Genomic DNA, 27,061 nt, shown 5'->3' with positions numbered 1-27,061 from the left:
GGCCTGGGTATAAATATTGATTTTCCCAATAAGCATTATTATTATTCAATATCAATTCTTAAAGGCCCAAGATCAATTTTGTGAGTCTCTATCTTGTTTAATTACTATATGTAGTGTGGCGTACGGCTGGAATGCCTTTATGCTGGAAGGACTGGAGAAAGGAGGGTATCCAGAGCATTACCTCCCACGGAGCACTACGGTTGCATACTCCCCTTGGTTGCAGCAGTGCCTCAAACTCCCACAAGGCTCCAAGGGAGATGGAGTTTGGTGTATCCCTGTTGGGTCAGGGGCTGCTGCAGCTGCTGCTGAGCCCTTAATTGCAACAGTTCCACCACACCTGGAAGTGCTGCCAGAACAAGGTCAACAAGCACCAGGATTACTTCCGGATGCCTTATAAAAGGAGCCAGTAGCCACTATTCTGGGAGCCATGAGAGGAAGCAGACAAAGCTTTCTGGAGGAGGATTGGAGGGAAAGAAAGGAAGAAGTGTCTTTTTTGTTTGTGACTGTGCTGCACATGTGGGAAACGGGAAGGCACTTCTCACAGGAAAAATTAAAAATGTGTGTGCTGAACTTATGTGCTGTGTCTGTCTGTGTCGGGGTCGGGGTGGCTGGTGCGCTGCCTGGTAGTCCACAGTAGATTTTTGCTTATCTTCGTTTTTGCTGTCTGATTCAGTAACAGCAACATTTATTTATATAGCCCATTTTCATACAAATGATGAAGAAGGAAAGGTTTACATGAAACAAAAATAAGATTTGGGAATACTAAGTAACAAAGAATAAGTAAGGTCAGATGGCCAGGAGTACAAAAAAAAACCTCCAGATGTGCTGAAGAAAAAACAACATCTGCAGGGGTTCCAAGGCCAAGAGACTACCCAGCCCCCACTGGGTGTTTTACCTAATACAAATGATCTAAATCAGTCCCCATGGTTTTGATGAATATGGTCATGTGGACAACTGGGGTATTACCTTCAGTCCATCTTTGTAGGGACTGCATGGTACCTTGATCAGGTAGTGGTAGCGCACATAGTACTGTAGGTATTAGTATGGATTGCGGAGCTTTGATCAAAATGATAATTCAATGCACATATAGTTTAATAGGGATACACTAAAATGTAGCTATGAGAAAGCCATGATAAACTGATGGGTTTTTAGCAATTTTTTAAAATACTCCACCATATTAGCCTGGTGAATTTCTATCGGTAAACTTTTCCAGATTTTAGGTACATATTAGCAGAAGGCTGCTTCACCACATTAGCTCTTGGAATTATAAGCGGACACTCATTCGAAGATCTAAGGTTACAATTTGGAGTTAAAGGTGATGGGCATTCCAAAATATAGGACGGAGTGAGATTATTTAAGGCTTTGTAAACTATTAGTAGTATTTTAAAGTCAATTTTGAATGGTACTGTTAACCAATGTAATGACCTCAAAATTGGAGAGATGTGCTAAGTTTTTATTTTCCTAGTTATGATTCTGGGAGCTGTGTTCTGCACTAGTTGCAACCAATTGATGTCTTTCTTTTTCTGAAAGGAGTGTGTTACAGTAATCTAGACGACTAAAAACAAAAGCGTGAACTAATTTTTCAGCATCTTGCAAAGTTATAAGGGATCTAACGTTTGCTATATTCCTTAAGTGAAAAAATGCTGTGTCATGGTAATCTGATTAATATGCGATTTTAAAATTTAGTTCAGAGTCAATGATTACCTCAAAATTCTTTACCTCTGTCATGAATTTTAAGCCTAATGGATCAAGATTATTTCTAATGCCCTTATTATATTCATTTTTACCATTAACTAAGAGATCCGTCGTCTACTTATTTAGTTTGAGAAAATTACTACTCATCTATTCAGAAACACAAGTAAGACATTGGATCAGTGAACCAAGAGAGTCAGGGGTCATCATGTACTATTGATAAATACAGTTGTATGTCATCAGCATAGCTGTGGTAGCTAAGGTTATGCCTTGAGATAATCTGACCTAATGGAAGCATTTAGATCACAAAGAGCAGTGGACCCAGGATAGATCCTTGTGGAACAACATACAGAATATCCTGTATATTCGAAGTATAATTACAACTAACAAAGAATTTTCTACCTGTTAAGTAGGACAAATCAATTTAAGATATTGCCTACTGACTAAGGCAATTTATAAGAATACTGTGATCAGTGGCATTAAATGCTACACTCAGTTTATAGAGGATGAGAACAGATTAACGGCCTCTGTCTGAATTAACCTGCAAGTCATTTACCACATTTAACTAGTAGAGTTTCTGTACTGTGATTTGTTCTAAAACCTGACTGAAACTTGTCAAGAATACCATGTTTATTCAAAAATGGAATATTGGGATTTAATAGGATCAGCTTTAAGGGAATGTACAATATTATTTCTAATATCACCAATTTCGAGTTTAAAAAATATAGCAGAATTTTCACAATTTTCACTGGTATGTTTCTTGGAGGCATTCCATTGTGTGACTTGGGTTTAGCAAACGTTCAGTAGTATGTGGCGCTAATGCGCCTGTTAAGGCTTTCTATTAGTGATGTGCAAAATTATTCTCTTTAGTGATTTGATTAATTTCATTCAGTTCATCAAAATGATTTGAATCTTTGAATCACTGATTCGTTCAATTCAAAAACAATAAGCTATATTCTAGTTTAAAATCTAGAATAGTATTGTAACTGTGTAACAACTTAAACTTCAAAACAATACAAACATAAAAAGCAAGCAACAAAATAAGTAATTCACATAATAATAATAATAATAATCCTCTTTATTGAATTTTGAAAATAAATACAATTTCAATTACTGTATAAATAGAAACAAATTGATAGAAAAACTAGATTCTTAGAAAAATGCACACATCATGATAAAACTGAGAACATTGAACATACATATATCATCAGTGAATTGAACTGAGAGTCAGTGTACAATGAGTCAGTTGCCTGCAGTTTGTTCCTCAGTTCAGTACTTAAACTGATTCTTTCAGTGAACTAGTTTAGTGTACTATACTACGAGTCTCTTGTCTGCAGTTTGTGAACAAACTTGCAATTGTTCTCCAGATCGGTTAGGGCATAATGGTTTATTCAATCAGTCAGTGTACTGAGACAGTCATAGACACTCAGTCACTCAATCAGAGTGAACTGATCAATGGGAGATGCTTGGTGTTATCTACCAAGTCAGTCATTGGCTAGTTGTCATAATGACCGTTTTGATGAAATAGTTCACTGATAGGCAATTTACTAAAGACAGCAGCCATTTAAGTGAAGTTATGATGATAGCTAAAACGTAACATACAATGCACATGCCTCAAAAAGATGTATTCATTATGTTCATTCAGAGACCAAAACTAGTACAAAAGAACTACCGTATATACTCACGTATAAGTCGGGTCTTGAAACACAAAAAATGACACTTAATTTTTTTTTTTTACATTTTCTTGTCTCCTCAAATCTCGCATCACTTTCTCAGACACAGAGATTTTTGCTGCAGCAGCAGTGCAGTTACCAATTTTTGTTGCTACTTTAATGACATTTAATTTAAAACCATCTTCATATTTTATTCTGATCGAACACTCCATCGTAGATAAGGGATTGCTCTTATGATAAAGGTACATGAGGGTGTGAGAAAAGACACAAATCAGTGCGAACGTTGCTTCGGAATAGTTCGAGTTTAACCATGTGGTCACTAGAGTGATAGGTTAGGAGCATGTGCTTATACAGCGCATTGCTGTGCCCACATAGAAAGAAAAGGCAGTGTGCTCTGTGGTTACTCTCTCAGGTGGGCGTTAGCATATCATAATCCCTTGTACCAATAGTCTCAATTTATCTGCGGGAGAACTTATCTGCGAGTATATATTATTATTCCACATAAAATGGTGTGTCCTCTTTAACTGAAATCAGCATCTTAGACACTTAAATCAGATGTGTGGACTAACAACAGATTCAGATGATGTGTTGGTAAAGACCAACTGGATAATACAAAGCCATAAATAAGCTGTGCAGATCAGACGTTAATGGTATGCCAACGCCTTCCAGCAATTATTCTATTGAAGTTGTGTTGCCTTTGTTCCAAGTTGAAAAGATCTGAAATAAATATAGTTTATGGAACTGTTGTAACAAGGTGAAGCTTCATGTTACCTAATTCACCAGCTATATCATGGCTGTTCGACTGTGCAGTACTGTATATGCCGCATCTTTTTCACTATCTTTGACAATGTCTGATGACCAACTCCTATCGTCATTACTATTGCTTGATTAGAGTAATGGTTCTGTTTCAGTTTGTTCTTAAAGTTACTTTATGGTTGAATGCCCCACTGTACTCATATTGATGGGTAACCATAGAGGTACCTTAAAGTGGCACAATGTATAGAAATATCCATAAGTTTTTGCAGCATGATGTTATTTCATCCTCTAGATGACAGCAAAATACTGTCACAAGAGTTACACTAGCTTAACACTACTATAAAGGATTACACATCATCCTGAGTCTAACCCTAGTGTAACCATTTTTATATAGAACTCAGAGTCCAAGTCAAGCTCGGGGTTAATTCCAAGGAGGTTTATACATTTAATGAGTTGTGGCAGCCGGCTGGCGTCCATGCCCAGCTGGGACGCCCCTACACACTACATTCAGGGGGAGCAGCCCTGGACAGTGCAATACCTTCCCCTGGATGCTAGATGGCCGCCCCCCTGGGCTGGAGTAGTGCCTTGGTTTACCACAGGGCTCCCTGGGAATTGGAGTTGGGTGCAGCCCTTTTGGGTTCCGCAGGTACCACCAGGGGGCGCTGTGTTTGGGACTCCTGAGCCTGTGTGGGCAACAGATTCGTCACACCTGGAAATGCCGCTGGATCTTGGTGATAAAACACCTGGAGCACTTCCAGGTGATCTATAAAAGGGAGCCAGCAACCACCACTCATCGGCCAGAGTTGGGTGGAGAAGGACAAGGTTGCTTGGAAGGAGTGGTGGTGCCAAGGAGAAGAAAGTGCTTGTGCTTTACTGGGGAGTAATAGTGCTTGAGACTGTGTTGTGGCTGGAGGGATTACGGGGAAGACGTGCCTTCCAGCTGAAGAACTAATAAAGTCTGTGTGATTTTTACACGTGCCTCTGCGTCAGTCTGTGCCGGGTCAGGCGCCATATAGCGCCTTTATCACAGCGTTTACACACCTGTATAATAGAACTTTTAGGTGGTGTTTACATTCACTTCTTTATCTTGCATTACTACTGTTTAAGGTTTTATTATGTGCTTTCATTTTTACAAAAATGTGCAACCTTTGTTTTCTTAATGTAGCAGAACTCGAAGTTAATATTGCCATGTTTAATATTTTTCCATATTTTATGTTTTTGAGTGGTGGTGATGGCCAATTAAAAGTTATATAAGTTTTAGAAGTTTTTTTTTTTAAAAAAGGAATGTTTCATAATCTGCGGTGGGTTGGCACCCTGCCCAGGATTGGTTCCTGCCTTGTGCCCTGTGTTGGCTGGGATTGGCTCCAGCAGACCCCCGTGACCCTGTATTCGGATTCAGCGGGTTAGAAAATGGATGGAGGATGTTTCATAATATCAAAGGCAATAATCATCATTTTTTTTATTTTGTCATAATGTTGCACCCTCTGTTTGTTTATAAGTTGTATAAAAAAGGTTATAAGCAGGTGTAACAAAGGTGCTATATAGGCCCCTGACCCGACACAGAAAGACACGGAGGCATGTATACAAACACAAAAACTTTATTTTTCTTCACCCGTGGGTGCACGTCTTCCCCGTGACCCACAGGCAATACACAGTCCCAAAGCACAAACACAATACCGCAACACACTTTTCTTCCACTACCACCACTCCTCCACAAGCATAGTCCTCCTTCTACCGACCCTGGCTCCTCAAGTGGTGGTGGCTGGGCCCTTTTATAGCCCACCTGGAAGCGTTCCAGGTGATTAACCACCTGGTCCTGATTGCACTGCCGGGTGGGGCTGAAGACTCGTCCAGCTGGGCTGTTGGAAGCAGACAGCCACCCCTAGCGGCTACCCCGGGCCCCAACCAAGCTGTGGAGGACTCCATCTCCCATGGAGTCCTCCACAGCTTGGAGGAGGAGAGGGGGTTGGGGAATCGCCGTCGGGCAGGGAGGCTGCCACCAAGTGTCCCGGGGGAGATATTGGACTGCCCATGGTGGCTCCCCCGGAACATAAGCAGCAGGGGCGTCCCTGCCAGGTATGGGACCCGGCTGTCCTTCACACAGGCAACTAATATTTTTACATTTATTGATCTGTGTATGTTAAAGTGTTATGTATCTTCAAGTTTAGAAAGAAATCAAATGGAATATTTTTTGTTTTGTACAAATAATATTTATTTATCAGAGTGTATATTTAATCAAATATTGTCCAACAATATTGATTTCTTTACAAAAAAGATATTTGAAAATTGAAAAGTATGCTCTCAACATCACATAATTTAATGTGTGAAAGCCTACTTTAGTAACTTAGATTTAGGACTTATTTTGATAACCTCTGCTATGGCAATATTCAGTAAGTGTAGATGTAAACTTTCTTTGTGTTGTCTATATTTTCCTTCATGCAGTGCTGAGCGATATCGACAAAATTCATTATCACATTATTTACATAATATATCAAGATATTACTATATTTGATATTTAAATTTATGTTAATAAAGATAATAATACTGTGTGCCCAAAGCACCGGTACTGTATATACAAAAGGTATATTGCAAACTTTACACAGTATTTCGAAATTTAACTAGACAAAAAACTATTTTCAGAAAGATAATTTACTTTTATTTACTTTATGTATTATAACCGATTCTTTTAAAATAATTTTAATATTTGCAGACATTGTAATGAAAGCATTAACCAAAATGACATTATAATTAACTTTTATTGAACACTACTTAAAATATTCAAATGTGCAAAACTGCCCCAAAAAATAACCTGCTCATTCAGATTGACAGATACTTTAGTTCTACTTGTAGTGCAGACGTAGAGATCATATGCTTTTATTAACACAGTATGCTGAGAATTGTCACATGCTGTGGGACTGAAAGACAAGCTTATCTATACTCTTGGCTTGAGTGATGCTCTATGCCAAGTAACAATAATGTTTCCATCTGTGCTTTCAGATGGGGCACTAGTTGCAAGAATATATAAGTATTTCTTTGTAAGATGACACACTGCAGATAAATTGGTTTTATTGGGTTTCCATCATTGTACAGGATCATACTCACTGTATGTACCAGCTCACCGAAGACAGTTTTACAGCAGTTTCTTATATGCATGTCTGCTGGCAAGGCCAATTTCTGGGCTTTTTCGAGCTTTCTTACTCTGCTATATACATGAAACTTTCAGGAAACACTATCTTTAGTGACCTGATATATACACACTTAAAGTCTGCACTGAAAGTCTATTAAAACGGGCAGAAATTTGTTGTCTTGTTGACAGTTGCACTGCTCACTGCACTCATTTGCAGGCTCACTTCGTAACATATCTGTTGCCTGATGGTTGATATGGGAAACATTTAAAACCGGCCACTGACCTGGCTGTGTGCTCACTTTCTTTAGTTTCTTCTCCAAAATGAACCAGCTTGATGAAGAAGGCTATCTGTTCTTTTAATCTGAAGAAGGGAACTAATGCAAGATGGCTGTCAGTGTTACTGCTTGCTTACTGTATGTTTGAGTGCTGATGTGACAGCTCCCATTTGGTTAAATGTTTAAGATTGTTACTGTCTTCACAGCAATAAAGTTGAATTTCTCAGAAACCTGGATTCGCTCCCTTCTGTCTTGTGCAAGTCTGTGACCCACACATTACTATATATATATATTTATCCTCTTTAAAAAAACCCTATATGTGCCCAGGTGTCTGTGTGTGTGTGTCTTCTGGTGAAGTGCGAATGCACGGGGCACGGTGCGATGCGCACGGCACCGTGGACGCACACACACTGGAAGCTGGGCATACAGTGAATGGCGTAGCCTTGGCTGCGCATGATAAGCAAATAAAGGACATCATTGCTGGGAAGACCGTTGATGCACACACACTGGAAGCTGGGCACACAGTGAATGGCGTAGTTGCGGCCGCGCATGATAAGCACATAAAGGACATCAATGCTGGGGAGAGTGCTGATTGGGTAGTTATGGCCGCGTACATAAAATCTGTTGCTGGGGAGACACCACACATACTGCCCCGTGCATGTTTACTAACTAACTATTGTGGTCTATTGCCGGCTTGTCATCCCGGTCAGTACCCCCAGGCTGCCAGATGGAGCTTTTCCTGCAGCATGGAGGTGCCCCGGATGCCAGCAGGGAATCATGGACTATGGAGTTTTCCCTTACAAACCTGCTGGATACCCCAGGGGCCAACAGAGGACGCTTCAGGGAGGTACAGAGAGTCATATGTGCCCTATAACCCGGAAGTGCGTCATAGGCAGAAGTGACATACTTCCGGGGTGAAGAAAAGGACTTTTTATCTGACCCGGAAGTGATAGGAGATCACATGGACTGGGGATTGGAACACTTCCGGGTCAGGGAATATAAAAGGATTGTGGGAGCTCCCAGATGGAGAGCTGAGCTGGGTGGAAGGGTGGCAACGCGTCTGGGAGTGGTGGAGAGTTTATTATTGTTATTGTATTGGTTTATTATATGAGTATTGCGGAGGAGAGGGTGCTTTGTGCATTGTGCTGTGTACATAAAGTCAACATTTGGACTTTTATCTGGTGTCTGGAGTCTTGGACAGGGGTTCAAGAGAGCGATAGTGCCCCCTATCTGTCACACTATCTATTAACAACATGCCACCCCAAAAAAAGGACACATCAAGTAGGACAAAAGACACAGACACTCAAATCGTATATAAGCAACATCTCCTGGAAGAACGGTCAGCTCAGCAAGTAAACATCAACAAAAGAAAGGCTGAAAGACAAAGAAAAATACAAGCAAATAGATCGATTGAAGAAAAAGAAAATGAGCATCAGAATATTCCCTGTATTGATTTGGCTGCATCCTCTATTAATTTACCCTTTACCTTAAGAAGGCGACAATATCCAGTTACCTTAGCCTTTGCCATAACAATTAATAAAGCTCAAGGGCAAACCTTAGAAAAAGTTGGCATTTACTTGCCAGAAACAGTATTCAGCCATGGTCAGTTATATGTTGCATTATCAAGAGTTAGAAGTTTTACAGATGTTGTTGTCAACGTTATAGATGGTCCTGAACAAGGCAAACTGTTGCAAGTCAGACAGAGTATTTACAAAAAATGTTGTCTATAATGAAACTATTATTATTTTACTTTAGGCTTCTTACAAAAATATTTTTAACAAAAACAAAATTAAGACAACAAACAGAATGAGGTCAAGGTCCCTTGCCATTTAATATAGACTGTACCTACTAATGTTTATTGTAACGGGCTAAATGTCTAGTATATATATATATAAATATATTAGCCAACCCGCGGCGTAGCATACGCCGCATATAATTATATATGCATATTGTGGTAGGGAGGCCAATGTTACGTTCTTGGACAGGAATGACGGTATCTTCTTGAAAAGCAGCGAAAAACTGAATGTGATAACTGTGCATAGGGTTTGAGAGTTGACACTAAAAGGAATTGGAATGAGTTTGTAAGTGCTTCTTGAGAGCTTGAGTTGTTCTGAAGCATTGCTGGCAATGTTCACATTGCATCATTCGTTCAGTAGAGTGTGTTTTTAAATGTGCGGTGAGATATTTCTGCAGTCAGAAGGTTTTTGAACAAATGGTGCATTGACAAAACTGTGTGGAATGCGTTTTTTCAGTGGAGTGTGTATTTAAATGTGCTTTGAGATATTTCTTTTGCGTGAATGTTTTTGAGCAAAGGCAAAATGTGCAACTGAAGGTGTGAGTGGAATGAGTTTGTAAGTGCTTCTTCAGAGCGCAAGTTGTTTTGAAGCACTGTTGTCAATATTCACATTGCAGCATTCGTTCAGTGGAGTGTGTTTTTAAATGTGCTTTGAGATATCTCTGCAGTTGGAAGGTTTTGGAACAAATGGTGCATTGAAAGTCCAGTATGGAATGTGTTTGTTCAATAGATGGCACCAGAAGATTATCACGTGTGTATTTGAGAGGCAAGAGAATTTCGTAATGCCCATGATCCAAAGGACCGCTAAAGAGCAGGGATATGAAGAGATGTTGTCCCAGATTGTAAACTCGAGGAGAGGCATGATAACGTTCCCGGAAGTGAATGGAGATCGTAGCTGGAATCATTTGGGACATCGCCACAATTTCTGCCTTGCCACCAAAACTCCGGACGTATTCATATACTCGGCATATTGTTGAGCAGACTGTATGACTATGCTTCCATGACTAAGAACAACGGACAGCACATCTGCAAAGTTATCCCAATGTTGGCAAACAAAGGTTACAGCAGTGTTGCGAAGTTCGAGAACAACACTTTTGTCAATGACATTTTTCCAGAAATATCCGACTGCCAGAAACAAACAGTTACCGGAAACAGGAATTTGTATAACATTGAAAGAAGTGTTGTTTTTGTGAAATACATTTGAGGCGTTGGCCATGGTAGGCAAATGAACAGTCAACGTGGCTCACAGCCGTATGTGGACTGTAGCACAGACCAAAGCGAGTGAGGATGCGTTTGTTGACGTTTTCGGGGCGAGCACATGAGCAAGCAGTGCGCATGCCTCGAGCGATGTTGGAAGCCTGCGGAGGGTGAGAGTTGGCGGGCTGAGCCTTGTCGTGCATTCCCCATGACGTGGGAGGAGGGTTAGAGTGGGCGTTTGTGGCTCTTTCGTGCGTAGCCCATGGGCGGGGCTCTGTTAGAGTTGGTGGGCGGGGCTCTGTTAGTTGGCGGTCGTGGCTCTCTGTCTTGCGTGCGGTGAAAAGTCAATGTGGCTCAGAGGTGCATGTAGACTTTTGCACAGATGAAAGCGACTGAGGTTGTGTTTGGTGAGTTGTTGCATGTGGGCACATGAGCCTGCAGTGCACATGCCTCGAGAGGGACGCGGGAGGACGGTTACAGTTGGCATGCGTGGCTCTGTCGTGCGTATCCCATGACGTGGTAGGAGGGTTAGAGTTGATGGACGAGGCTCTGTTGAGCGTATCCCATGGTCTTAGAGTTGGCGGGCGTGGTTCTCTGTCTTGCATGCGCTCACTGTCTTTATATATATAGATATATAAAAAATTAAGTATTTTTCATTATATATTGTAAGGTTTCTAAACTCTTTTGGGGCTTCCCCCAACTGGACGAAATGCAATCACCGTGTCTGTGGAAGACAACATATTGGTCAACGGGACAATCACAGGCTCCTAGCGCTGTAGCAGCTCACTGCGAAAACAAATCCTAAAAGATCGCGGCCGTGCTATGAGCCTGCCGTCGATGGGTGATGCAAGGAATATTGTAAAGGCAGGGAACAGTATTACTTGGCCATTAACCTGGTCACAACCCTGCCTGATTACTTTGTGTATAGGAAAGTGGTAGATCCCACTACAATAAATAACCATGCTGTTATTTCAAGTTGTTTCAAGTTGAATACTGTAAATCTGGTTTTGCTAATGTACTGAGACTCAGCCTTGTGTTTTGGGGTGCAAAAAATAGAAAAAAAGTGTGTGCTGAACTTGTATCCTGCATCTTTCTGTGTTGGGTTTGGGTGGCAGGCCACAATATGTATTATAAAGCTGAACACCTTTAAAATCCTGGCTGCCTGGCATTTTAAAAGTTTAATCAGCAATTCTGTTTGTAATGACAACAAATGACAAAGTAATAACAAATTGGGAGGTTCCATTTCAAGCATTCCTTGCAGGCAAATGGGAAATTAATTGTATTGTGTACTGTATCCATCCATTATCCAACCTGCTATATGCTAACTACAAGGTCACAGGGATCTGCTGGAGCTAATCCCAGCCAACACAGGGCGCAAGGCAGGAAACAAACCCTGGGCAGGGCGCCAGCCAACCGCAGGGCGGAATTGTGTACATGAAATAATAAATCTGAAATAAAACGAAAAAATGAAAAAAAAAAATTCCATACCTACATGGCCCTGTGTGAAAAATTAATTGCCCCCTGAACCTAATAACTGGTTGGGCCACCCTTAGCAGCAATAACTGCAATCAAGCGTTTGCAATAACTTGCAATGAGTCTTTTACAGCGCTCTGGAGGAATTTTGGCCCACTCATCTTTGCAGAATTGTTGTAATTCAGCTTTATTTGAGGGTTTTCTAGCATGAACCGCCTTTTTAAGGTCATGCAATAGCATCTCAATTGGATTCAGGTCAGGACTTTGACTAGGCCACTTCAAAGTCTTCATTTTGTTTTTCTTCAGCCATTCAGAGGTGGATTTGCTGGTGTGTTTTGGGTCATTGTCCTGTTGCAGCACCCAAGATCGCTTCAGCTTGAGTTGACGAACAGATGGCTGGACATTCTCCTTCAGGATTTTTTAGTAGACAGTAGAATTCATGGTTCCATCTATCACAGCAAGCCTTCCAGGTCCTGAAGCAGCAAAACAGCCCCATACCATCACACTACCACCACCATATTTTACTGTTGGTATGATGTTCTTTTTCTGAAATGCTGTGTTCCTTTTACACCAGATGTAACGGGACATTTGCCTTCCAAAAAGTTCAACTTTTGTCTCATTAGTCCACAAGGTATTTTCCCAAAAGTCTTGGCAATCATTGAGATGTTTCTTAGCAAAATTGAGACGAGCCCTCATGTTCTTTTTGCTTAACAGTGGTTTGCGTCTTGGAAATCTGCCATGCAGGCCGTTTTGCCCAGTCTCTTTCTTATGGTGGAGTCGTGAACACTGACCTTAATTGAGGCACGTGAGGCCTGCAGTTCTTTAGACGTTGTCCTGGGGTCTTTTGTGACCTCTCGGATGAGTCGTCTATGCGCTCTTGGGGTAATTTTGTTTGGCCGGCCACTCCTGGGAAGGTTCACCACTGTTCCATGTTTTTGCCATTTGTGGATAATGGCTCTCACTGTGGTTCGCTGGAGTCCCAAAGCTTTAGAAATGGCTTTATAACCTTTACCAGACTGATAGATCTCAATTACTTCTGTTCTCATTTGTTCCTGAATTTCTTTGGATCTTGGCATGATGTCTAGCTTTTGAGGTGCTTTTGGTCTACTTCTCTGTGTCAGGCAGCTCCTATTTAAGTGATTTCTTGATTGAAACAGGTGTGGCAGTAATCAGGCCTGGGGTGGCTACGAAATTGAACTCAGGTGTGATACACCACAGTTAGGTTATTTTTTAACAAGGGGGCAATTACTTTTTCACACAGGGCCATGTAGGTTTGGATTTTTTTTCTCCCTAAATAATAACAACCATCATTTAAAAACTGCATTTTGTGTTTACTTGCGTTATATTTGACTAATGGTTAAATGTGTTTGATGATCAGAAACATTTTGTGTGACAAACATGCAAAAGAATAAGAAATCAGGAAGGGGACACCACTGTATATATATATATATGCATATATATGAATGTACGTGTATGTATATATCTGTGCATACTGTATGTGTGTGTGTGTGTATATATATATATATATATATTTTTTTAATGATGCAATATTTGTTGTTATGGATGCCTGGTGTGAATGCCAATGGTCCTATACCTTTTGCCAGATGGAAAGATTGAGAAAGGCGATAGCATTTAGAGATCACTTAGTGCATACTATGCCAGTTATAGCTTGTAGATTTGCAACCTTTCTCTGTAAGGTTTCTGTTCGTTATTCTAAACTAAAGTACTATCTTTTATAAACAGCGTTACAAATTATAATTTTCTCCCTAAAATATAACATTAAACTTAGATTTAAGTGAGGTCATACTGAATCTGTTCCTGCTTTCTGACCTAGTATTACTTTCGCTCTAAACCCATTCAATCTTTGATAACAGTTAAAATGTAACATAATTTGACTTGAGAAGTGCACTAATACTGTGCTTTCTGAAAAGATGCTATCGATAATAAAGCTTGTATTTTCTTTGTTCCTTATGTAATCCTTTTCAGCATTCTCAAACAAAATCTTTATAATAATATAAACAGTTATTACTTTTGATTTGTAGATTTAGAGCCTAATTTCGACTTTAATGGGGAGGACTACGAGTATGAAGATGAAGCCAAACTTGTCATATTTCCAGACCACTTCGAGATCCCTTTACCAAATATTGAAGAATTACCTGCGCTGGTCAGTGAACGTGTGTTTATGTTGGACCATCATGCATGCTATGAATTTCTACAGTGTCATTCCTCTTTTTAAATTTGCACAGAAATATAACTCTCATTGTGCATTTATCATTTATCATGAAAAAGTTCCAGCTACTTTTTTAGCTAAGTGGAGGGACTGCATCTTTCAGGTTAGAATTTGATTAATAAGTGAAATGTTATTGGCATTGATATTGTTTTTATTTTTCATATTTATTTATTTACTTGTCATTTCATTTATTTTTTGCATTATGTTTATGTTAATTACTGGACATTCAGGCCTTGTGAGGAAAATCTTTTGTAGTTACTTGGTATTAGTGATAGATGTTAAAATTAGAAAACAGTGGTCAGTGAAAAAATCTGCATATTGATGTTAGGTGCTGTTTAAACCTGCATATTGTGGATTTATATTAGCTACTGCAGACTAGCTTATCTATGTACAAATCTTGTGTAACTGTGACTTTATTGTTCATGAAACATCTTGATGCCCACACTATTTAGTATTTAAATGAATGTTTTATTTTTATTCTGCATTCTGCAGTTTTCCTTGCCAGCGTTGCCATAAAGTTATAGTGTTTGGTTTGTTATTATCTAGTCTGGCCCACATTTATTTGTAACTTTGGTTCATCTATTGTTGATACTGAGGATTTTGGGATGCTGAAGAAGATATGGTTGGAGGTGGTGTGGGATGATATATAAAGAAGTGGTCTCACCACAAAAGATGACGAGGGCAGTGGAAAATAGAGGAAAAAGATTTGGGGGTAAATGGCCAGCTGGGGTCAACCCTGAAAATGGTAGTTGTGATAGGAATGATGATGATAATGAGGAGCCCACAATAGTTTCATAATTGGCAAATTTACAGTTGTTTCAACTTTGCTACATGGTTGCTATTCTCCTTCTTGGGTGATCTGCATTTTCGTAAACCAATGCTACTCAACAAGTCTATGACTGAAGAAACTGTGTGTAATAATTGAATCCTTAATATTTGCAATCACTTTAATTTTTTATGTTTAGAGAAACCGTAGCTTAGCAAAGTAACAGTGGAACTGATGGATACCAAGAGGAAATACAATATATGAAGGTCAATAACACTATTTAAACTCAACCACCTTTGCCAACTCTACGCCTTGCATCCTAACAATTCCACTGATCTCCCTCTCATTTACACACATGTATTCTGTCTTGTTCCTCCTGACCTTCATTCCTCTCCTCTCTAGAGCATATCTCCACCTCTCCAGGGTCTCCTCAACCTGTTTACTACTATCGCTACAGATCACAATGTTATCAGCAAACATCATAATCCACGGGGACTCCTGTCTAATCTTGTCTGTCAACCTGTCTATCACCATTGCAAATAAAATGTAATCCCATCTCCACCTTGAATGCATCCATCGCTCCTACTGCAGACCTCACCACAGTCACACTTCCCTCGTACATATCCTGTACAACTCTTACGTACTTCTCTGCCACTCCCGACTTCCTCATACAATACCACAGCTTCTCTCTAGGCACCCTGTCATATGCTTTCTCCAGGTCCACAAAGACGCAATACAACTCCTTCTGGCCTTCTCTATACTTCTCCATCAACAGTCTCAGAGCAAACATCGCATCTGTGGTGCTCACTCTTGGCATGAAACCATACTGCTGCTCATTAACTATCACCTCACTTCTTAACCTAGCTTCCACTACTCTTTCCCATAATTTCATGCTGTGGCTCATCAATTTTATCCTCCTGTAGTTACTATAGTTCTGCACATCCCCCTTATTCTAAAATATCGGCACCAGTACACTACTTCTCCACTCCTCAGGCATCCTCTCACTTTCCAAGATTCCATTAAGCAATCTGTTTAAAAACTTCACTGCCATCTCTCCTAAACATCTCCATGCTTCCACAAGTATGTCATCTAGACCAACAGCTTTTCCATTCTTCATCCTCCCCATAGCTGTTCTTACTTCCTCCTTGGTAATCCGTTTCACTTCCTGATTCACTATCTTCACATCATCCAACCTCTTCTCTGTCTTGTTCTCTTTATTCATAAGCCTTTCAAAGTACTCTTTCCATCTCCTCAATACACTCTTCTCGCTTGTGAGTACGTTTCCATCTTTATCCTTTATTACCCTAACCTGCTGCACATCTTTCCCAGCTCGGTTCCTCTGTCTAGCCAATCGGTACAGGTCCTTTTCTCCTTCTTTAGTGTCCATCCTCTCATTCAACTCATCATGCGCTTTCTCTTTAGCCTTCACCACCTCTCTCTTCACCTTGCATCTTATCTCCTTGTACTCTTGTCTACTTTCTGCATCTCTCTGACTATCCCACTTCTTCTTTGCCATCCTCTTCCTCTGTATACTCTCTTATATTTCCTTATTGCACGACCAGGTTTCCTTTTCCTGCAAGAGAAAGTTAGTTTAAGAAGCACGTAGCGATTAACATGGCTCGGGGAACACTTAACACAAAGCATTTAATGTGCTACATAACTTATGACAGGGTTTGAGAAAATCTAGTAAATTAAATATTCATTTTAAGATGAAGTTTAGTTTACGATGTTCTGCTTTAAATTACGAGAATAAAGTCAACATGTCAATTTTATTCTCATCATAAGCATCGAAATTAAAGTGGAAATGTTGAGAATAAAGTCAACATGTCGTCACACTACAGTATTACACAGTACCCAGGTACATTACACATTAAAAATAAAACAAGTACAACTTGGCTTGCAGTATTATCCAGTAGTATAGAAACAGTATTCACAGATTTGAACATAATGGTCCACATCCAACCTTTTAAAACCAAAGTATCTCCAGGCAACGGACGTGACTCCTTTTTTTTTTGGCAAAAGTTCTTCTGTGTCATCATGTTCAACTTTATTGTCTGCTACAGCTGAAGTTTCGGAATGTTCTCTGTCCATTTTCACCGTGCAATACCTCAACTACCGCATGTACTCCGTTGCATATGTGTTTAGCAGTGTAGCAGTGATAAAAGGCCTCCACACAATGCCTCCACTAACACATGTACTCCATTGCATGCGTTTATACCGATGTAGCAGTGAAAAGGGCCCCCCTTAAACTGTTTCCTGATACACTACATTCCAAACGTTGTTTAGGCAATTTAAACCGGTGTTGCAGTATATGAACCAGTTTACCGCCCAGCACTAAGTTCTAGAGTCAGAGCCTGGAGTCATTTCTGCATCATTATTAGTAGTAGGGTGTTGCATCATGTTAGCCATTATTGGAATGCAATGAGATTTCAAGCAAAATGACACCTTCAATTCAGTTAGCCAATGAAAGTTGTCATTTTGCTTGACTTCTCATTGTGTCTCTATTACAAATGGAAGAAATCTTGGGAAAGGCAATTCAGAGAGAGCCCCCTTCCCAGGTAAGTTTGGCATACAATGGGTATCAAAAATGGGGTAAATACAATACACAAAACAGAATACAAGTAATACTCTTGTCACCTCAGAAGTACAATACAGTAATAGAAATTACTTACGTAAGATAAGATGGAAGAATAGATTTTACCACTACCTAAATACAGATCTATCACAAATGAGGATACAGATTTGAGTGCTGATTTACTCAAATTACGAGGTATTGAACATATGCCAGAAAAGTGCATATATATACTGTAATTTATAAAAGTTATTTTGTTGGACTTCACTTTTTTTTTAAAGAAGTTCTGCTTCCCTTTTTATTTGATTTCTTCTTTATATATGACATTCTTTCACCCACTGGGACATGGTTAAATGTAGGTAGTTTCATGAATAATTCAGTGGCAATTGTAACTTGATATATAGTCTAAAAATCTCTATAAACATTTAGAAAAACAAGTTTTCATTTTATGCCATTGATATGTCTGACTATTAAAGTTTCAGCTTTGTTACTGAAACCTGTATTTACTGATGAGAATCTCCAAAAGTTTAAAGGTGAATGGAAAAAGGGAGAGGTTATATTGTAGTTGCAGGAAGAGGCGAATTTATAGTCTTTTAGTGGCAGCAAAACTCTGGATAATAGGCAGCTGAGTGGGCATATGTAGAAAATGTAAAATAATACCTACTGGGTACAAATAACCTTGCAGAAGAAAGCAGGGTTTGCTGCCTCCAACTCTAGAAAAATTAGATATACAGTATAGAACAAGCCTGATTTGACCTGAAAGACAAATGTTTGTGTTACTAATGGAACGGATTTTCTAGCTGTCATCAATCCTGGAGTTATGAACATAATTTTGCATACCCTAAACTTAAACTGAATGAAGGGAGCAATGATTTACTATCAAATAGAAAGCTTTCATCTGCAAGTTTGTTTAATGATTTTTGTTAGCTTCAGCGACTCATTGCTTAGTGCTGATTACTCACAGCTCCAGTCTAGGTGCTACAAAATAGAGCTTTAAAGCACTGGAAATTAGTGAAGGGGTTTGATGAAAACTATTAACACTCAGTTTTTTTATTGTATTTTCACAGCCCTGGTATGTGCATTTGACTTGGAAAGCAATGTTGAGCTATGCAACTATAGATACATGTTTTACAGTACTTAAGAGTTATTTGTAATATTCTTTGCCATGGTGCTTTCAGTTTTAAGTGTACCTTCCTTTACAATGAATACTTAAAGCTTGATGGTTGCCAGTTACTGTCAACAGAAACGAGGACACATATACGTCCCTCTGGAAAGACAGTACATAAGAGTATGTCATAAACATTTCCAGCAGTATTTTTGTCATACACATACTCCCAAAACTTACAGTGCATGTTTTCTGAAGCCAGAACTGTATTCTGTAATTTTGAAAAGGCAAAGCAGTTCTAAAGGTAACATTGACTAAGATAGTATCATATATTTTTATGCAGTTACCAGGGTTATTATACTTAACAAAAATTTAAATCAAAACTGAAAATGTTATTAAAAAACATTTTCATAAACTAAAATAAAATAATTTACAAAGCCAAAATGAAAAACTAAATGAAACTATTAAAGTAGCTGGAAAGACTAACTGAAATACAATAATAATATTTTCAGTTTTCACTTTTGAATTAATATTTATGCCATTAGTGTTTAATCTTCGTAATTTTTAACATTAAAACAGAAAGTACTCCACCATGAGCCACCTGCATATATTCATCCAATGATCAGAGACTTTGATTGAGGGCAGTAGTTCACACAGCATTTGTGGTGACAGAGCAAGCGGTGAATACGTGTGTGTAAAGTGTGTGAAATAGTTTCACAGGTATCTAAAGTGTGGAGTGGTGGCTCTGAGGCTAAGGATCTGCGCCGGTATACCGAAGGTTGCCGGTTCGAATCCCTGTCACTGCCAAAAGAGATCCTACTCTGCTGGGCCCTTGAGCAAGGCCCTTAACCTGCAATTTCTCCAGGGGTGCTGTACAATGGCTGACCCTGCGCTCTGACCCCATGGGGTATGCGAAAACTAACAATAAATTGTATAAGGCGAAATAAAGAACAAAAAAATAGAAAGAGATTTACTGTGCTGCCTTTCTTTTTGCTTGTTGTATATGAAGATGTAATTCAAACACCTGAAGTCGGAATGTGCTGGTCAACAAAAATGGACAGAAAAATCACGACTGAGTAACATTTCAGTTTATTTCTCAGGTGTGGATTTTATTTTACACACAATAAGCTACATAGATTTATTTCTATAAACAGTCGAAGAAGTTCAATTTTAAATGGTTAAAAGTCAGCTCAAGTTGTATACTAATACATATGTATTCCAAGTTAATGAGCCTCCATGGTCCACATAATGCATGTAGAGCTATTGCATTCAGGGGATGTACAACCTACATGCATCATTGTAGGCTTGATTATTATTTTCACAGGAACCTTTTGTTTCTTTCTCTTTCATATACTGTTGCCTAAGTTTTTTTTACTTTCACACAGCACTGTTTTAAATTAAACCCATCTGTTTTAAGCAATCAGTAAAAATTTTAAGCAGCTCACAGCTCTGGATAAACCTTTGGCTCATTATGCTGTGCTTGCCTAGTTTAACAGCATGAATACATTTTACCCATGATGCATAGTATTTCCTGTATTTAGTTTAATCTTGTATTGGATCACATTCATGCCTTATTAGAACCATGTGCTTAGTACCAACCCGAGGCAACCATTTATATATTGTCCATACCAAAATGTGACTGGAATGTTCACATCTACCTTGGTGTGAAAACACCTTAAAATTACTAAATTACTGTGCTTGAAAAGAAGAGCACTTTAAAAAAGGCTGTCATATAATACATTGCATTGCAAATGTTTTATCCATTGTAGAGTGCAGGGTGGTATGTTATATTCCACTTCCACAAGATTAACTAGCAAGGTAGTGATGTGATAAAGGTTGGTACATTAGAACATTCAATGAAGATGCATATTCTTTCTAGAGTAGCTGAAAAGCACAAATGCTTAATAAGGGTCTTTTAAATTCCATTGGTTTTCCACATCATTGTGAAAATATTTATATTTGAGGCCAAAAATTGTTGAAGGGAGCATGGTGCTTTGTTTTAGGAGTGGTGTAGTGATCTTATTCTGATTGAACTGTCCAGAGTCTGAGCTTGGAGAAGTGTAGCGCACAAATAGAAAAAAGAAAAAAAATATATTGTAAAATAGTACTATTTTTTTGTTTTCACTACTGTATGTTTTTAGGTCTTAAACCAACTTCATATATTAGACAAAGAGCAGCTGAGTGAAGAAATAAAATATTATTTTGTACTTATGTTATTTGAAGGAAAATTTTCTTTGGTATGTTGTATTTATAACCAAGATGTTTAAATTATGCAATAGTACCTTCTCAATACTAATCTCCTAAAGGAATACTCCACCCCAAAGCAATATTTTTTTTTAGATGTTACTTACCCCATATGCTTTATAGTGATTGTTTTTATGCAGAATGAGATAAAAAAGTTTATCATATAATGGAACCTAATGGTTTCCAAAACTTAACAATGGCAAAGGATGTGAAAACGTCGATGGGGAAAAAAAAAAAAAAAATTTCACTTTATTCATGTCACAGAATCCATATTTTGGTTATTCAGTTGCATTTTTTCTAAAGTATTATTGTTTACTTCTAGAAAAAGCAGCACACTTTGCAGACATTACAATACATTCCCACAATTCTATGCTTTTGATTTGACTAATAAAGGACAGGGAGAGGCAGGTCTTCAATTCAGGTACTTGTTTACGTGTAAGTGTGTGTGTTCCTTTGCTGTTCATGACAACATTTTCCAAAAGTGGTTTATTTAAAAGTATTTTAGTTAAAATACATGTTTATAACATTATGAGCAAATGAATGACTTATGTGGATCATATGACACAAGTAATGTGAGATTTTTTTCATGGGCATTTTGATTTTGTTGGTCCTGCTCTGGTCACCAACTTGAATTTTTTTTTTTTACACTCCTTTCTGCATGAATTCTCGACCATCACTTTAAAGCACTTTGGTGTAAGAGAGATAAAGTAAGTAACATTTAAACAAAATATAATTTTTGGCCGTAGTGTTCCTTTAAGGATTCTTGCTCTGTTTCTATTCCAGAAAATAAATATGAGGCATTTCAAAGAAGGGAGTAAATGTTGTTATGGGTGTTACGACTTCAAATTCTGATAACAATATTTTCAACTATCCTGATAACACTGATATAATCCTAAGAGCCCTGCAGTATATTGTATAGATATAATACAGTCTGATAAATAAACATAGTGACTTTCCAGCTGAAGAGATTTTTTTCCTTAATTGTGCTTGTGCTTTGCGATAAACCTGAGGTAGAACAGTGTAAACATTCATAACAAATCATCTAAATTAAATGAAAAAATTCAGCCACATGAAATATTATAAAACTCTAAATAATTACCTTTATACCTCTCAAAAAGTGCAAAAGGGAGTGTTGATAATTATAATGAATGCATAACTATTCTGACCTATAAGGGACACTGTGAGCCCCAAACCCTCTAACACCAACAGAATTCCCATTTCAAATAATAAAACTAGATCATCTCCTCTTATTACCATACCACATAATCTTGTTTTAAATCACTGCTGGTACGCTATAATCTCTGGTACACTGCAATTCTTTCAACATGTATCTGTATTAAAAAAGTGAATGCTTGTAAAAATGCGTGCGTGAGGTTGAGAGGTTCTGGCTAGATATAGTCGGACTCACCTTGACGCACAGCTTGGACTCTGGAACCAATCTCCTTGAGAGGGGCTGGACTCTCTACCACTCTGGAGTTGCCCCTGGTGAGAGGCGCCGAGCAGGTTTGGGCATACTTATTGCCCCCTGACTTGGAGCCTGTACATTGGGGTTTACCCTGTTGGACGAGAGGTTGGCCTCCGCCTTCGGGTGGGGGGAAGGGTCCTGACTGTTCTTTGTGCGTATGCGCCGAACGGCAGTTTGGAGTATCCACCCTTTTTGGAGTCCCTGGAGGGGGTGCTAGAGGGCATACCTTTTGGGTACTCCCTCGTTCGTTTCGCCATGTTCCGTGCCTCTATTGTTGAGGCGGCTGAACGGAGCTGTTACCCTAAGGTGGTCGGTGCCTGTTGTGATGGCAGTCCCCGAACCCATTGGTGGACACTGGCGGTGAGGGATGCCGTCAAGCTGAAGAAGGAGTCCTATAGGACCTTTTTGTCCTGTGGGTCTCTGGAGGCAGCTGATAGGTACCGCAGGCCAAGCGGAATCGGCCGGTGGTTGCTGAGGCAAAACTCGGCATGGGAGGAGTTTGGGAGGCCATGGAGAGCGACTTTCGGTCGGCTTCGAGGAGATTCTGGTTCACCGTCCGGCATCTCAGGAGGGGGAAGCAGTGCAGTGTCAACACCATATATAGTGGGAATGGTGCGCTGCTGACCTCGACTCGGGACGTTGTGGGTCGGTGAAGGGAGTACTTCGAAGACTTCCTCAATCCCACTAACATGCCTTCCAATGAGGAAGCAGAGCCTGGGGACTCTGAGGTGGGCTCTCCCATCTCTGGGACTGAAGTCACTGAGGTGGTCAAAAAACTCCTTGGTGGCAGGGCCCCCGGGGTGGATGAGATACGCCCGGAGTTCCTTAAGGCTCTGGATGTTGTAGGACTGTCTTGGTTGACACGTCTCTGCAACATCGCATGGACATCGGGGACAGTGCCTCTGGATTGGCAGACGGGGTGGTGGTCCCCCTCTTTAAAAAGGGGGACTGGAGGGTGTGTTCCAACTATAGAGGGATCACACTCCTCAGCCTCCCTGGAAAAGTCTATTCGGGGGTTCTGGAGAGGAGGGTCCGTCGGATAGTCGAACCTCGGATTCAGGAGGAACAGTGTGGTTTTCGTCCTGGTCGGAACAGTGGACCAGCTCTTCACCCTTAGCAGAGTCCTGGAGGGTGCATGGGAGTTTGCCCGACCGGTCTACATGTGTTTTGTGGACTTGGAAAGGCATTCGACCGTGTCCCTCGGGGAATCCTGTGGGGGGTGCTCCGGGAGTATGGGGTACCAGACCCCCTGATAAGAGCTGTTCGGTCTCTGTACAACCGGTGTCAGAGCTTGGTCCGCATTGCGGCAGTAAGTCGAGCCTGTTTCCAGTGAGAGTTGGACTCCGCCAGGGCTGCCCTTTGTCACCGATTCTGTTCATAACTTTTATGGACAGAATTTCTAGGCGCAACCAGGGTGTTGAAGGGGTCCGGTTTGGTGGACTCAGGATTGGGTCACTGCTTTTTGCAGATGATGTTGTCCTGTTTGCTTCATCAGGCCGTGATCTTCAGCTCTCTCTGGATCGGTTCGCAGCTGAGTGTGAAGCGGCTGGGATGAGAATCAGCACCTCCAAATCCGAAGCATGGTCCTCAGCGGAAAAGGGTGTAGTGCCCTCTCAGGGTTGGAGGAGAGATCCTGCCCCAAGTGGAGGAGTTCAAGTATCTCGGGGTCTTGTTCACGAGTGAGGGAAGAATGGAGCGTGAGATCGACAGGCGGATCGGTGCGGCATCCGCAGTGATGCGGGCTCTGCATCGGTCTGTCGTGGTGAAAAAGGAGCTGAGCCGTAAGGCAAAGCTCTCAATTTACCAGTCGATCTACGCTCCTACCCTCACCTATGGTCATGAGCTATGGGTAGTGACCGAAAGAACAAGATCGCGAATACAAGCGGCTGAAATGAGTTTCCTCCGCAGGGTGTCTGGGCTTTCCCTTAAAGATAGGGTGAGAAGCTCAGTCATCCGGGAGGGGCTCAGAGTAGAGCTGCTGCTCCTTCGCAATGAGAGGAGTCAGATGAGGTGGCTCGGGCATCTGATCAGGATGCCTCCTGGATGCCTCCTTGGTGAGGTGTTCCGGGCACGTCCAACCGGGAGGAGGCCCCGGGGAAGACCCAGGACACGCTGGAGGGACTATGTCTCCTGGCTGGCCTGGGAACGCCTTGGGATTCTCCCGGAAGAGCTAGAAGAAGTGGCCAGGGAGTGGGAAGTCTGGGCCTCTCTGCTCAAGCTGCTGCGCCCGTGACCCGATCCCGGATAAGCGGAAGAGGATGGATGGATGGATGGATGCTTGTAAAAATATTGTATGTAATATGAAAATATCTTAGTACTCCTTTTTCTATACTTATACTTTAATTTTTCATCCACCTTATTTAGTTTTTCGTCTCATAATGAATGGATCTACAAATAAATAGTGTTATAAATTGTTTATTGATGTTTTATATTTTGATACATTTAATGGCTACTAAGGAAGTATAAGCAGTTTAGTCAAGTACTGTTCCTTAATTAAAATAGTTTAGTCTAATGGTAATGCTGGTAGAATTGTAATAATATACTGAATTAACTTTACTGATGTAAACATTAGTTATTTATGCTTCTGCCTATCTTTAAGACTGAATAGTTGGCAACTCAGCTGACAGAAATTTAACTGTTAAATTATGATATATTTTATTACAATACTGTTTGTTGTGAATTGTACATTACATTTGAAATGTAACATAACAGTACCCTTATCGAGTCTGCTAAAATCAATTTTATTTCTTTGGTAAAAGACAAGGCAACAAGGCCTCTTGATCTGTAAATCTGCCACCATTGCCAATTATTTATGAGACTAGAGCAGTGTCCAGCTAACTGAAAGCATAAGCTATGATAACAGATTTTACAATTTTACAAAAGATGCTCCCCATTACTGCATGCATCATTTCCAAAATACTGTATGTGTACATTTTATTAATGTACATCAGTAAGTTTGGCTTATTTTGCAGTCATTTTCCATATTTGAAAACAGGCGCTTACATTTTAGTCACACATTTTGAATAATACAGTGATATGTCTGTCTGATGCCAAGTGCTCCCCACTAAGAATTATGATGTTGAGTTCACACTGCCTGCCTGTCATTCATGTGCAGTGCTTAAGAACTGGTCACAGAGAGGTACTGGCAACAGCTGTGTCATCTTACAATTTAGTCTGTATTGACTACACACATAACCGGCAGCTGATACTTAACATATGTGCTTAAATGAACACAGTGTAACATCTGACAAAATATACAGTACATCAGCATGTTAAGTACTGTACTTGAGATCAGCCATAATCAACTATCCTTTTTTTGGAGAAAATTTCTGCAACACTTGACCACATATTTGTTTCTCTTTTTCAACACTTTCATGTCTACTGTGCATTTGCTAAAAGTTTACACAATAAATGCATAAAAAGACACAGAGAAGCCTTATGTTCTGTATTAAAGTGTTAACTTTGCTCTTTTTGTAATGAAACTAGCTGAAGTACCTGACGTTGCCCAGGTTTATTTACTGTGTGTGTTTCTTAAATGGTGGCCCTGCTGTTATTGCTGGCTGTCACATCTGTCATCCACATTGCCTCTCTATCAATGTTTCTGCTCTTGAGTTAAGAATTAGTTTTTGTTTTTTTTTTTATTTTAGTTGAATTCCAGAAATGTGCTAACTCCTTGCTGGGCTGTAACCATGAATGTTATAGTGTTTGACTTATTGTTTTAGTTCATGGTGGACAGTTAATAGTGCATAAATTATGAAGGAAAGTCAACAAAGCAGGAGTTAAAGTACAATCTTTATATTTTATTTGGTGTTGCACTGCATATGCACTCTTGATCAAGCCTCTACCAACACTCCCCCTGCTAAAACGCAAGATAGTCCTTTTGATATAACAGTAGATAGAAGCGGCATGCTGTGTTGCTAGGGTAAGTAATGTTAAGCTCTGGTCATTTTCTCTGCTTGCCTGGCTTCAGTCTGTTCAGATGTTTCACTTGCTCTCGGCATGTGGCACTGGTACCAAAACTGTAGTACGCAGGAAAATAAAAACCCACTCGTACCCCCAGGGTCAAAATTTTGGGTTCCAGAGTATTCCTTTTTCTCTGCATGATGCTAGAGAACAACTATGGAAAACTTGGTCAAAGGATGTAGGATTGTATAGGCAGATTGTATAGACAGACATTCTCTTTTTATATATATATACTAGCAAAATACCTAAACCATGGTAATACTGCCTTAAAATTTTTATTAAGAAGAAAATTAAACCTTTTTAAACTGAGGGAGAATATACCAATAATTATTTGTTAAGGATCTCTTTGTATACCACATTGTGAGTTCGGCCCTCCGGTTGTAATATGACCAAGCTGTGCGTTGAGCTTACTCTTGAGCATGCAACGTACAGTTGGCCATGTGAACAGTAATCTTGTTTAAAATCTCACAGCTTGGATTGCTGCTGTCATAATCGGTTTGAGTTTCATGGTTTGTTTCAATTACGGCAGTATTTGTAGGACTTGTGTTGAAGAGACATTCGGCATCTGTCAAGCGTTGTAAGTATACAGCCGGTCTCATCGATAACTTAACATCCAGCTTTTGATAGTTTAAACATTCATAAACATCAAAGTGTCCACTACTGAAATCGTCACCTGTGAATCTAAGATGTTTGAGGGGCATTGGCGGTTGTCGAAAGGTGTAAAATAT

At 39.9% G+C, this 27,061-nt stretch overlaps 1 protein-coding gene across 3 annotated transcripts in view; it reads left to right on the top strand.

Annotated features, from left to right (window-relative positions):
• The window catches only part of usp13 (ubiquitin specific peptidase 13), a 263,677-nt gene that overhangs the window by 84,732 nt on the left and 151,884 nt on the right, over positions 1 to 27,061 (top strand). For all 3 annotated transcript variants that reach the window (XM_039758594.1, XM_039758584.1, XM_039758575.1), the window contains exon 4: positions 14,031 to 14,152. In XM_039758594.1, the coding sequence (XP_039614528.1) occupies positions 14,031 to 14,152 (122 nt within the window). The remainder of the gene's footprint in view (positions 1 to 14,030; positions 14,153 to 27,061) is intronic.

This window comes from Polypterus senegalus, chromosome 1, assembly GCF_016835505.1.
Source record: "Polypterus senegalus isolate Bchr_013 chromosome 1, ASM1683550v1, whole genome shotgun sequence".
Lineage (NCBI taxonomy): Eukaryota > Metazoa > Chordata > Cladistia > Polypteriformes > Polypteridae > Polypterus > Polypterus senegalus.
This window is presented reverse-complemented; position numbering and strand designations above follow the sequence as displayed.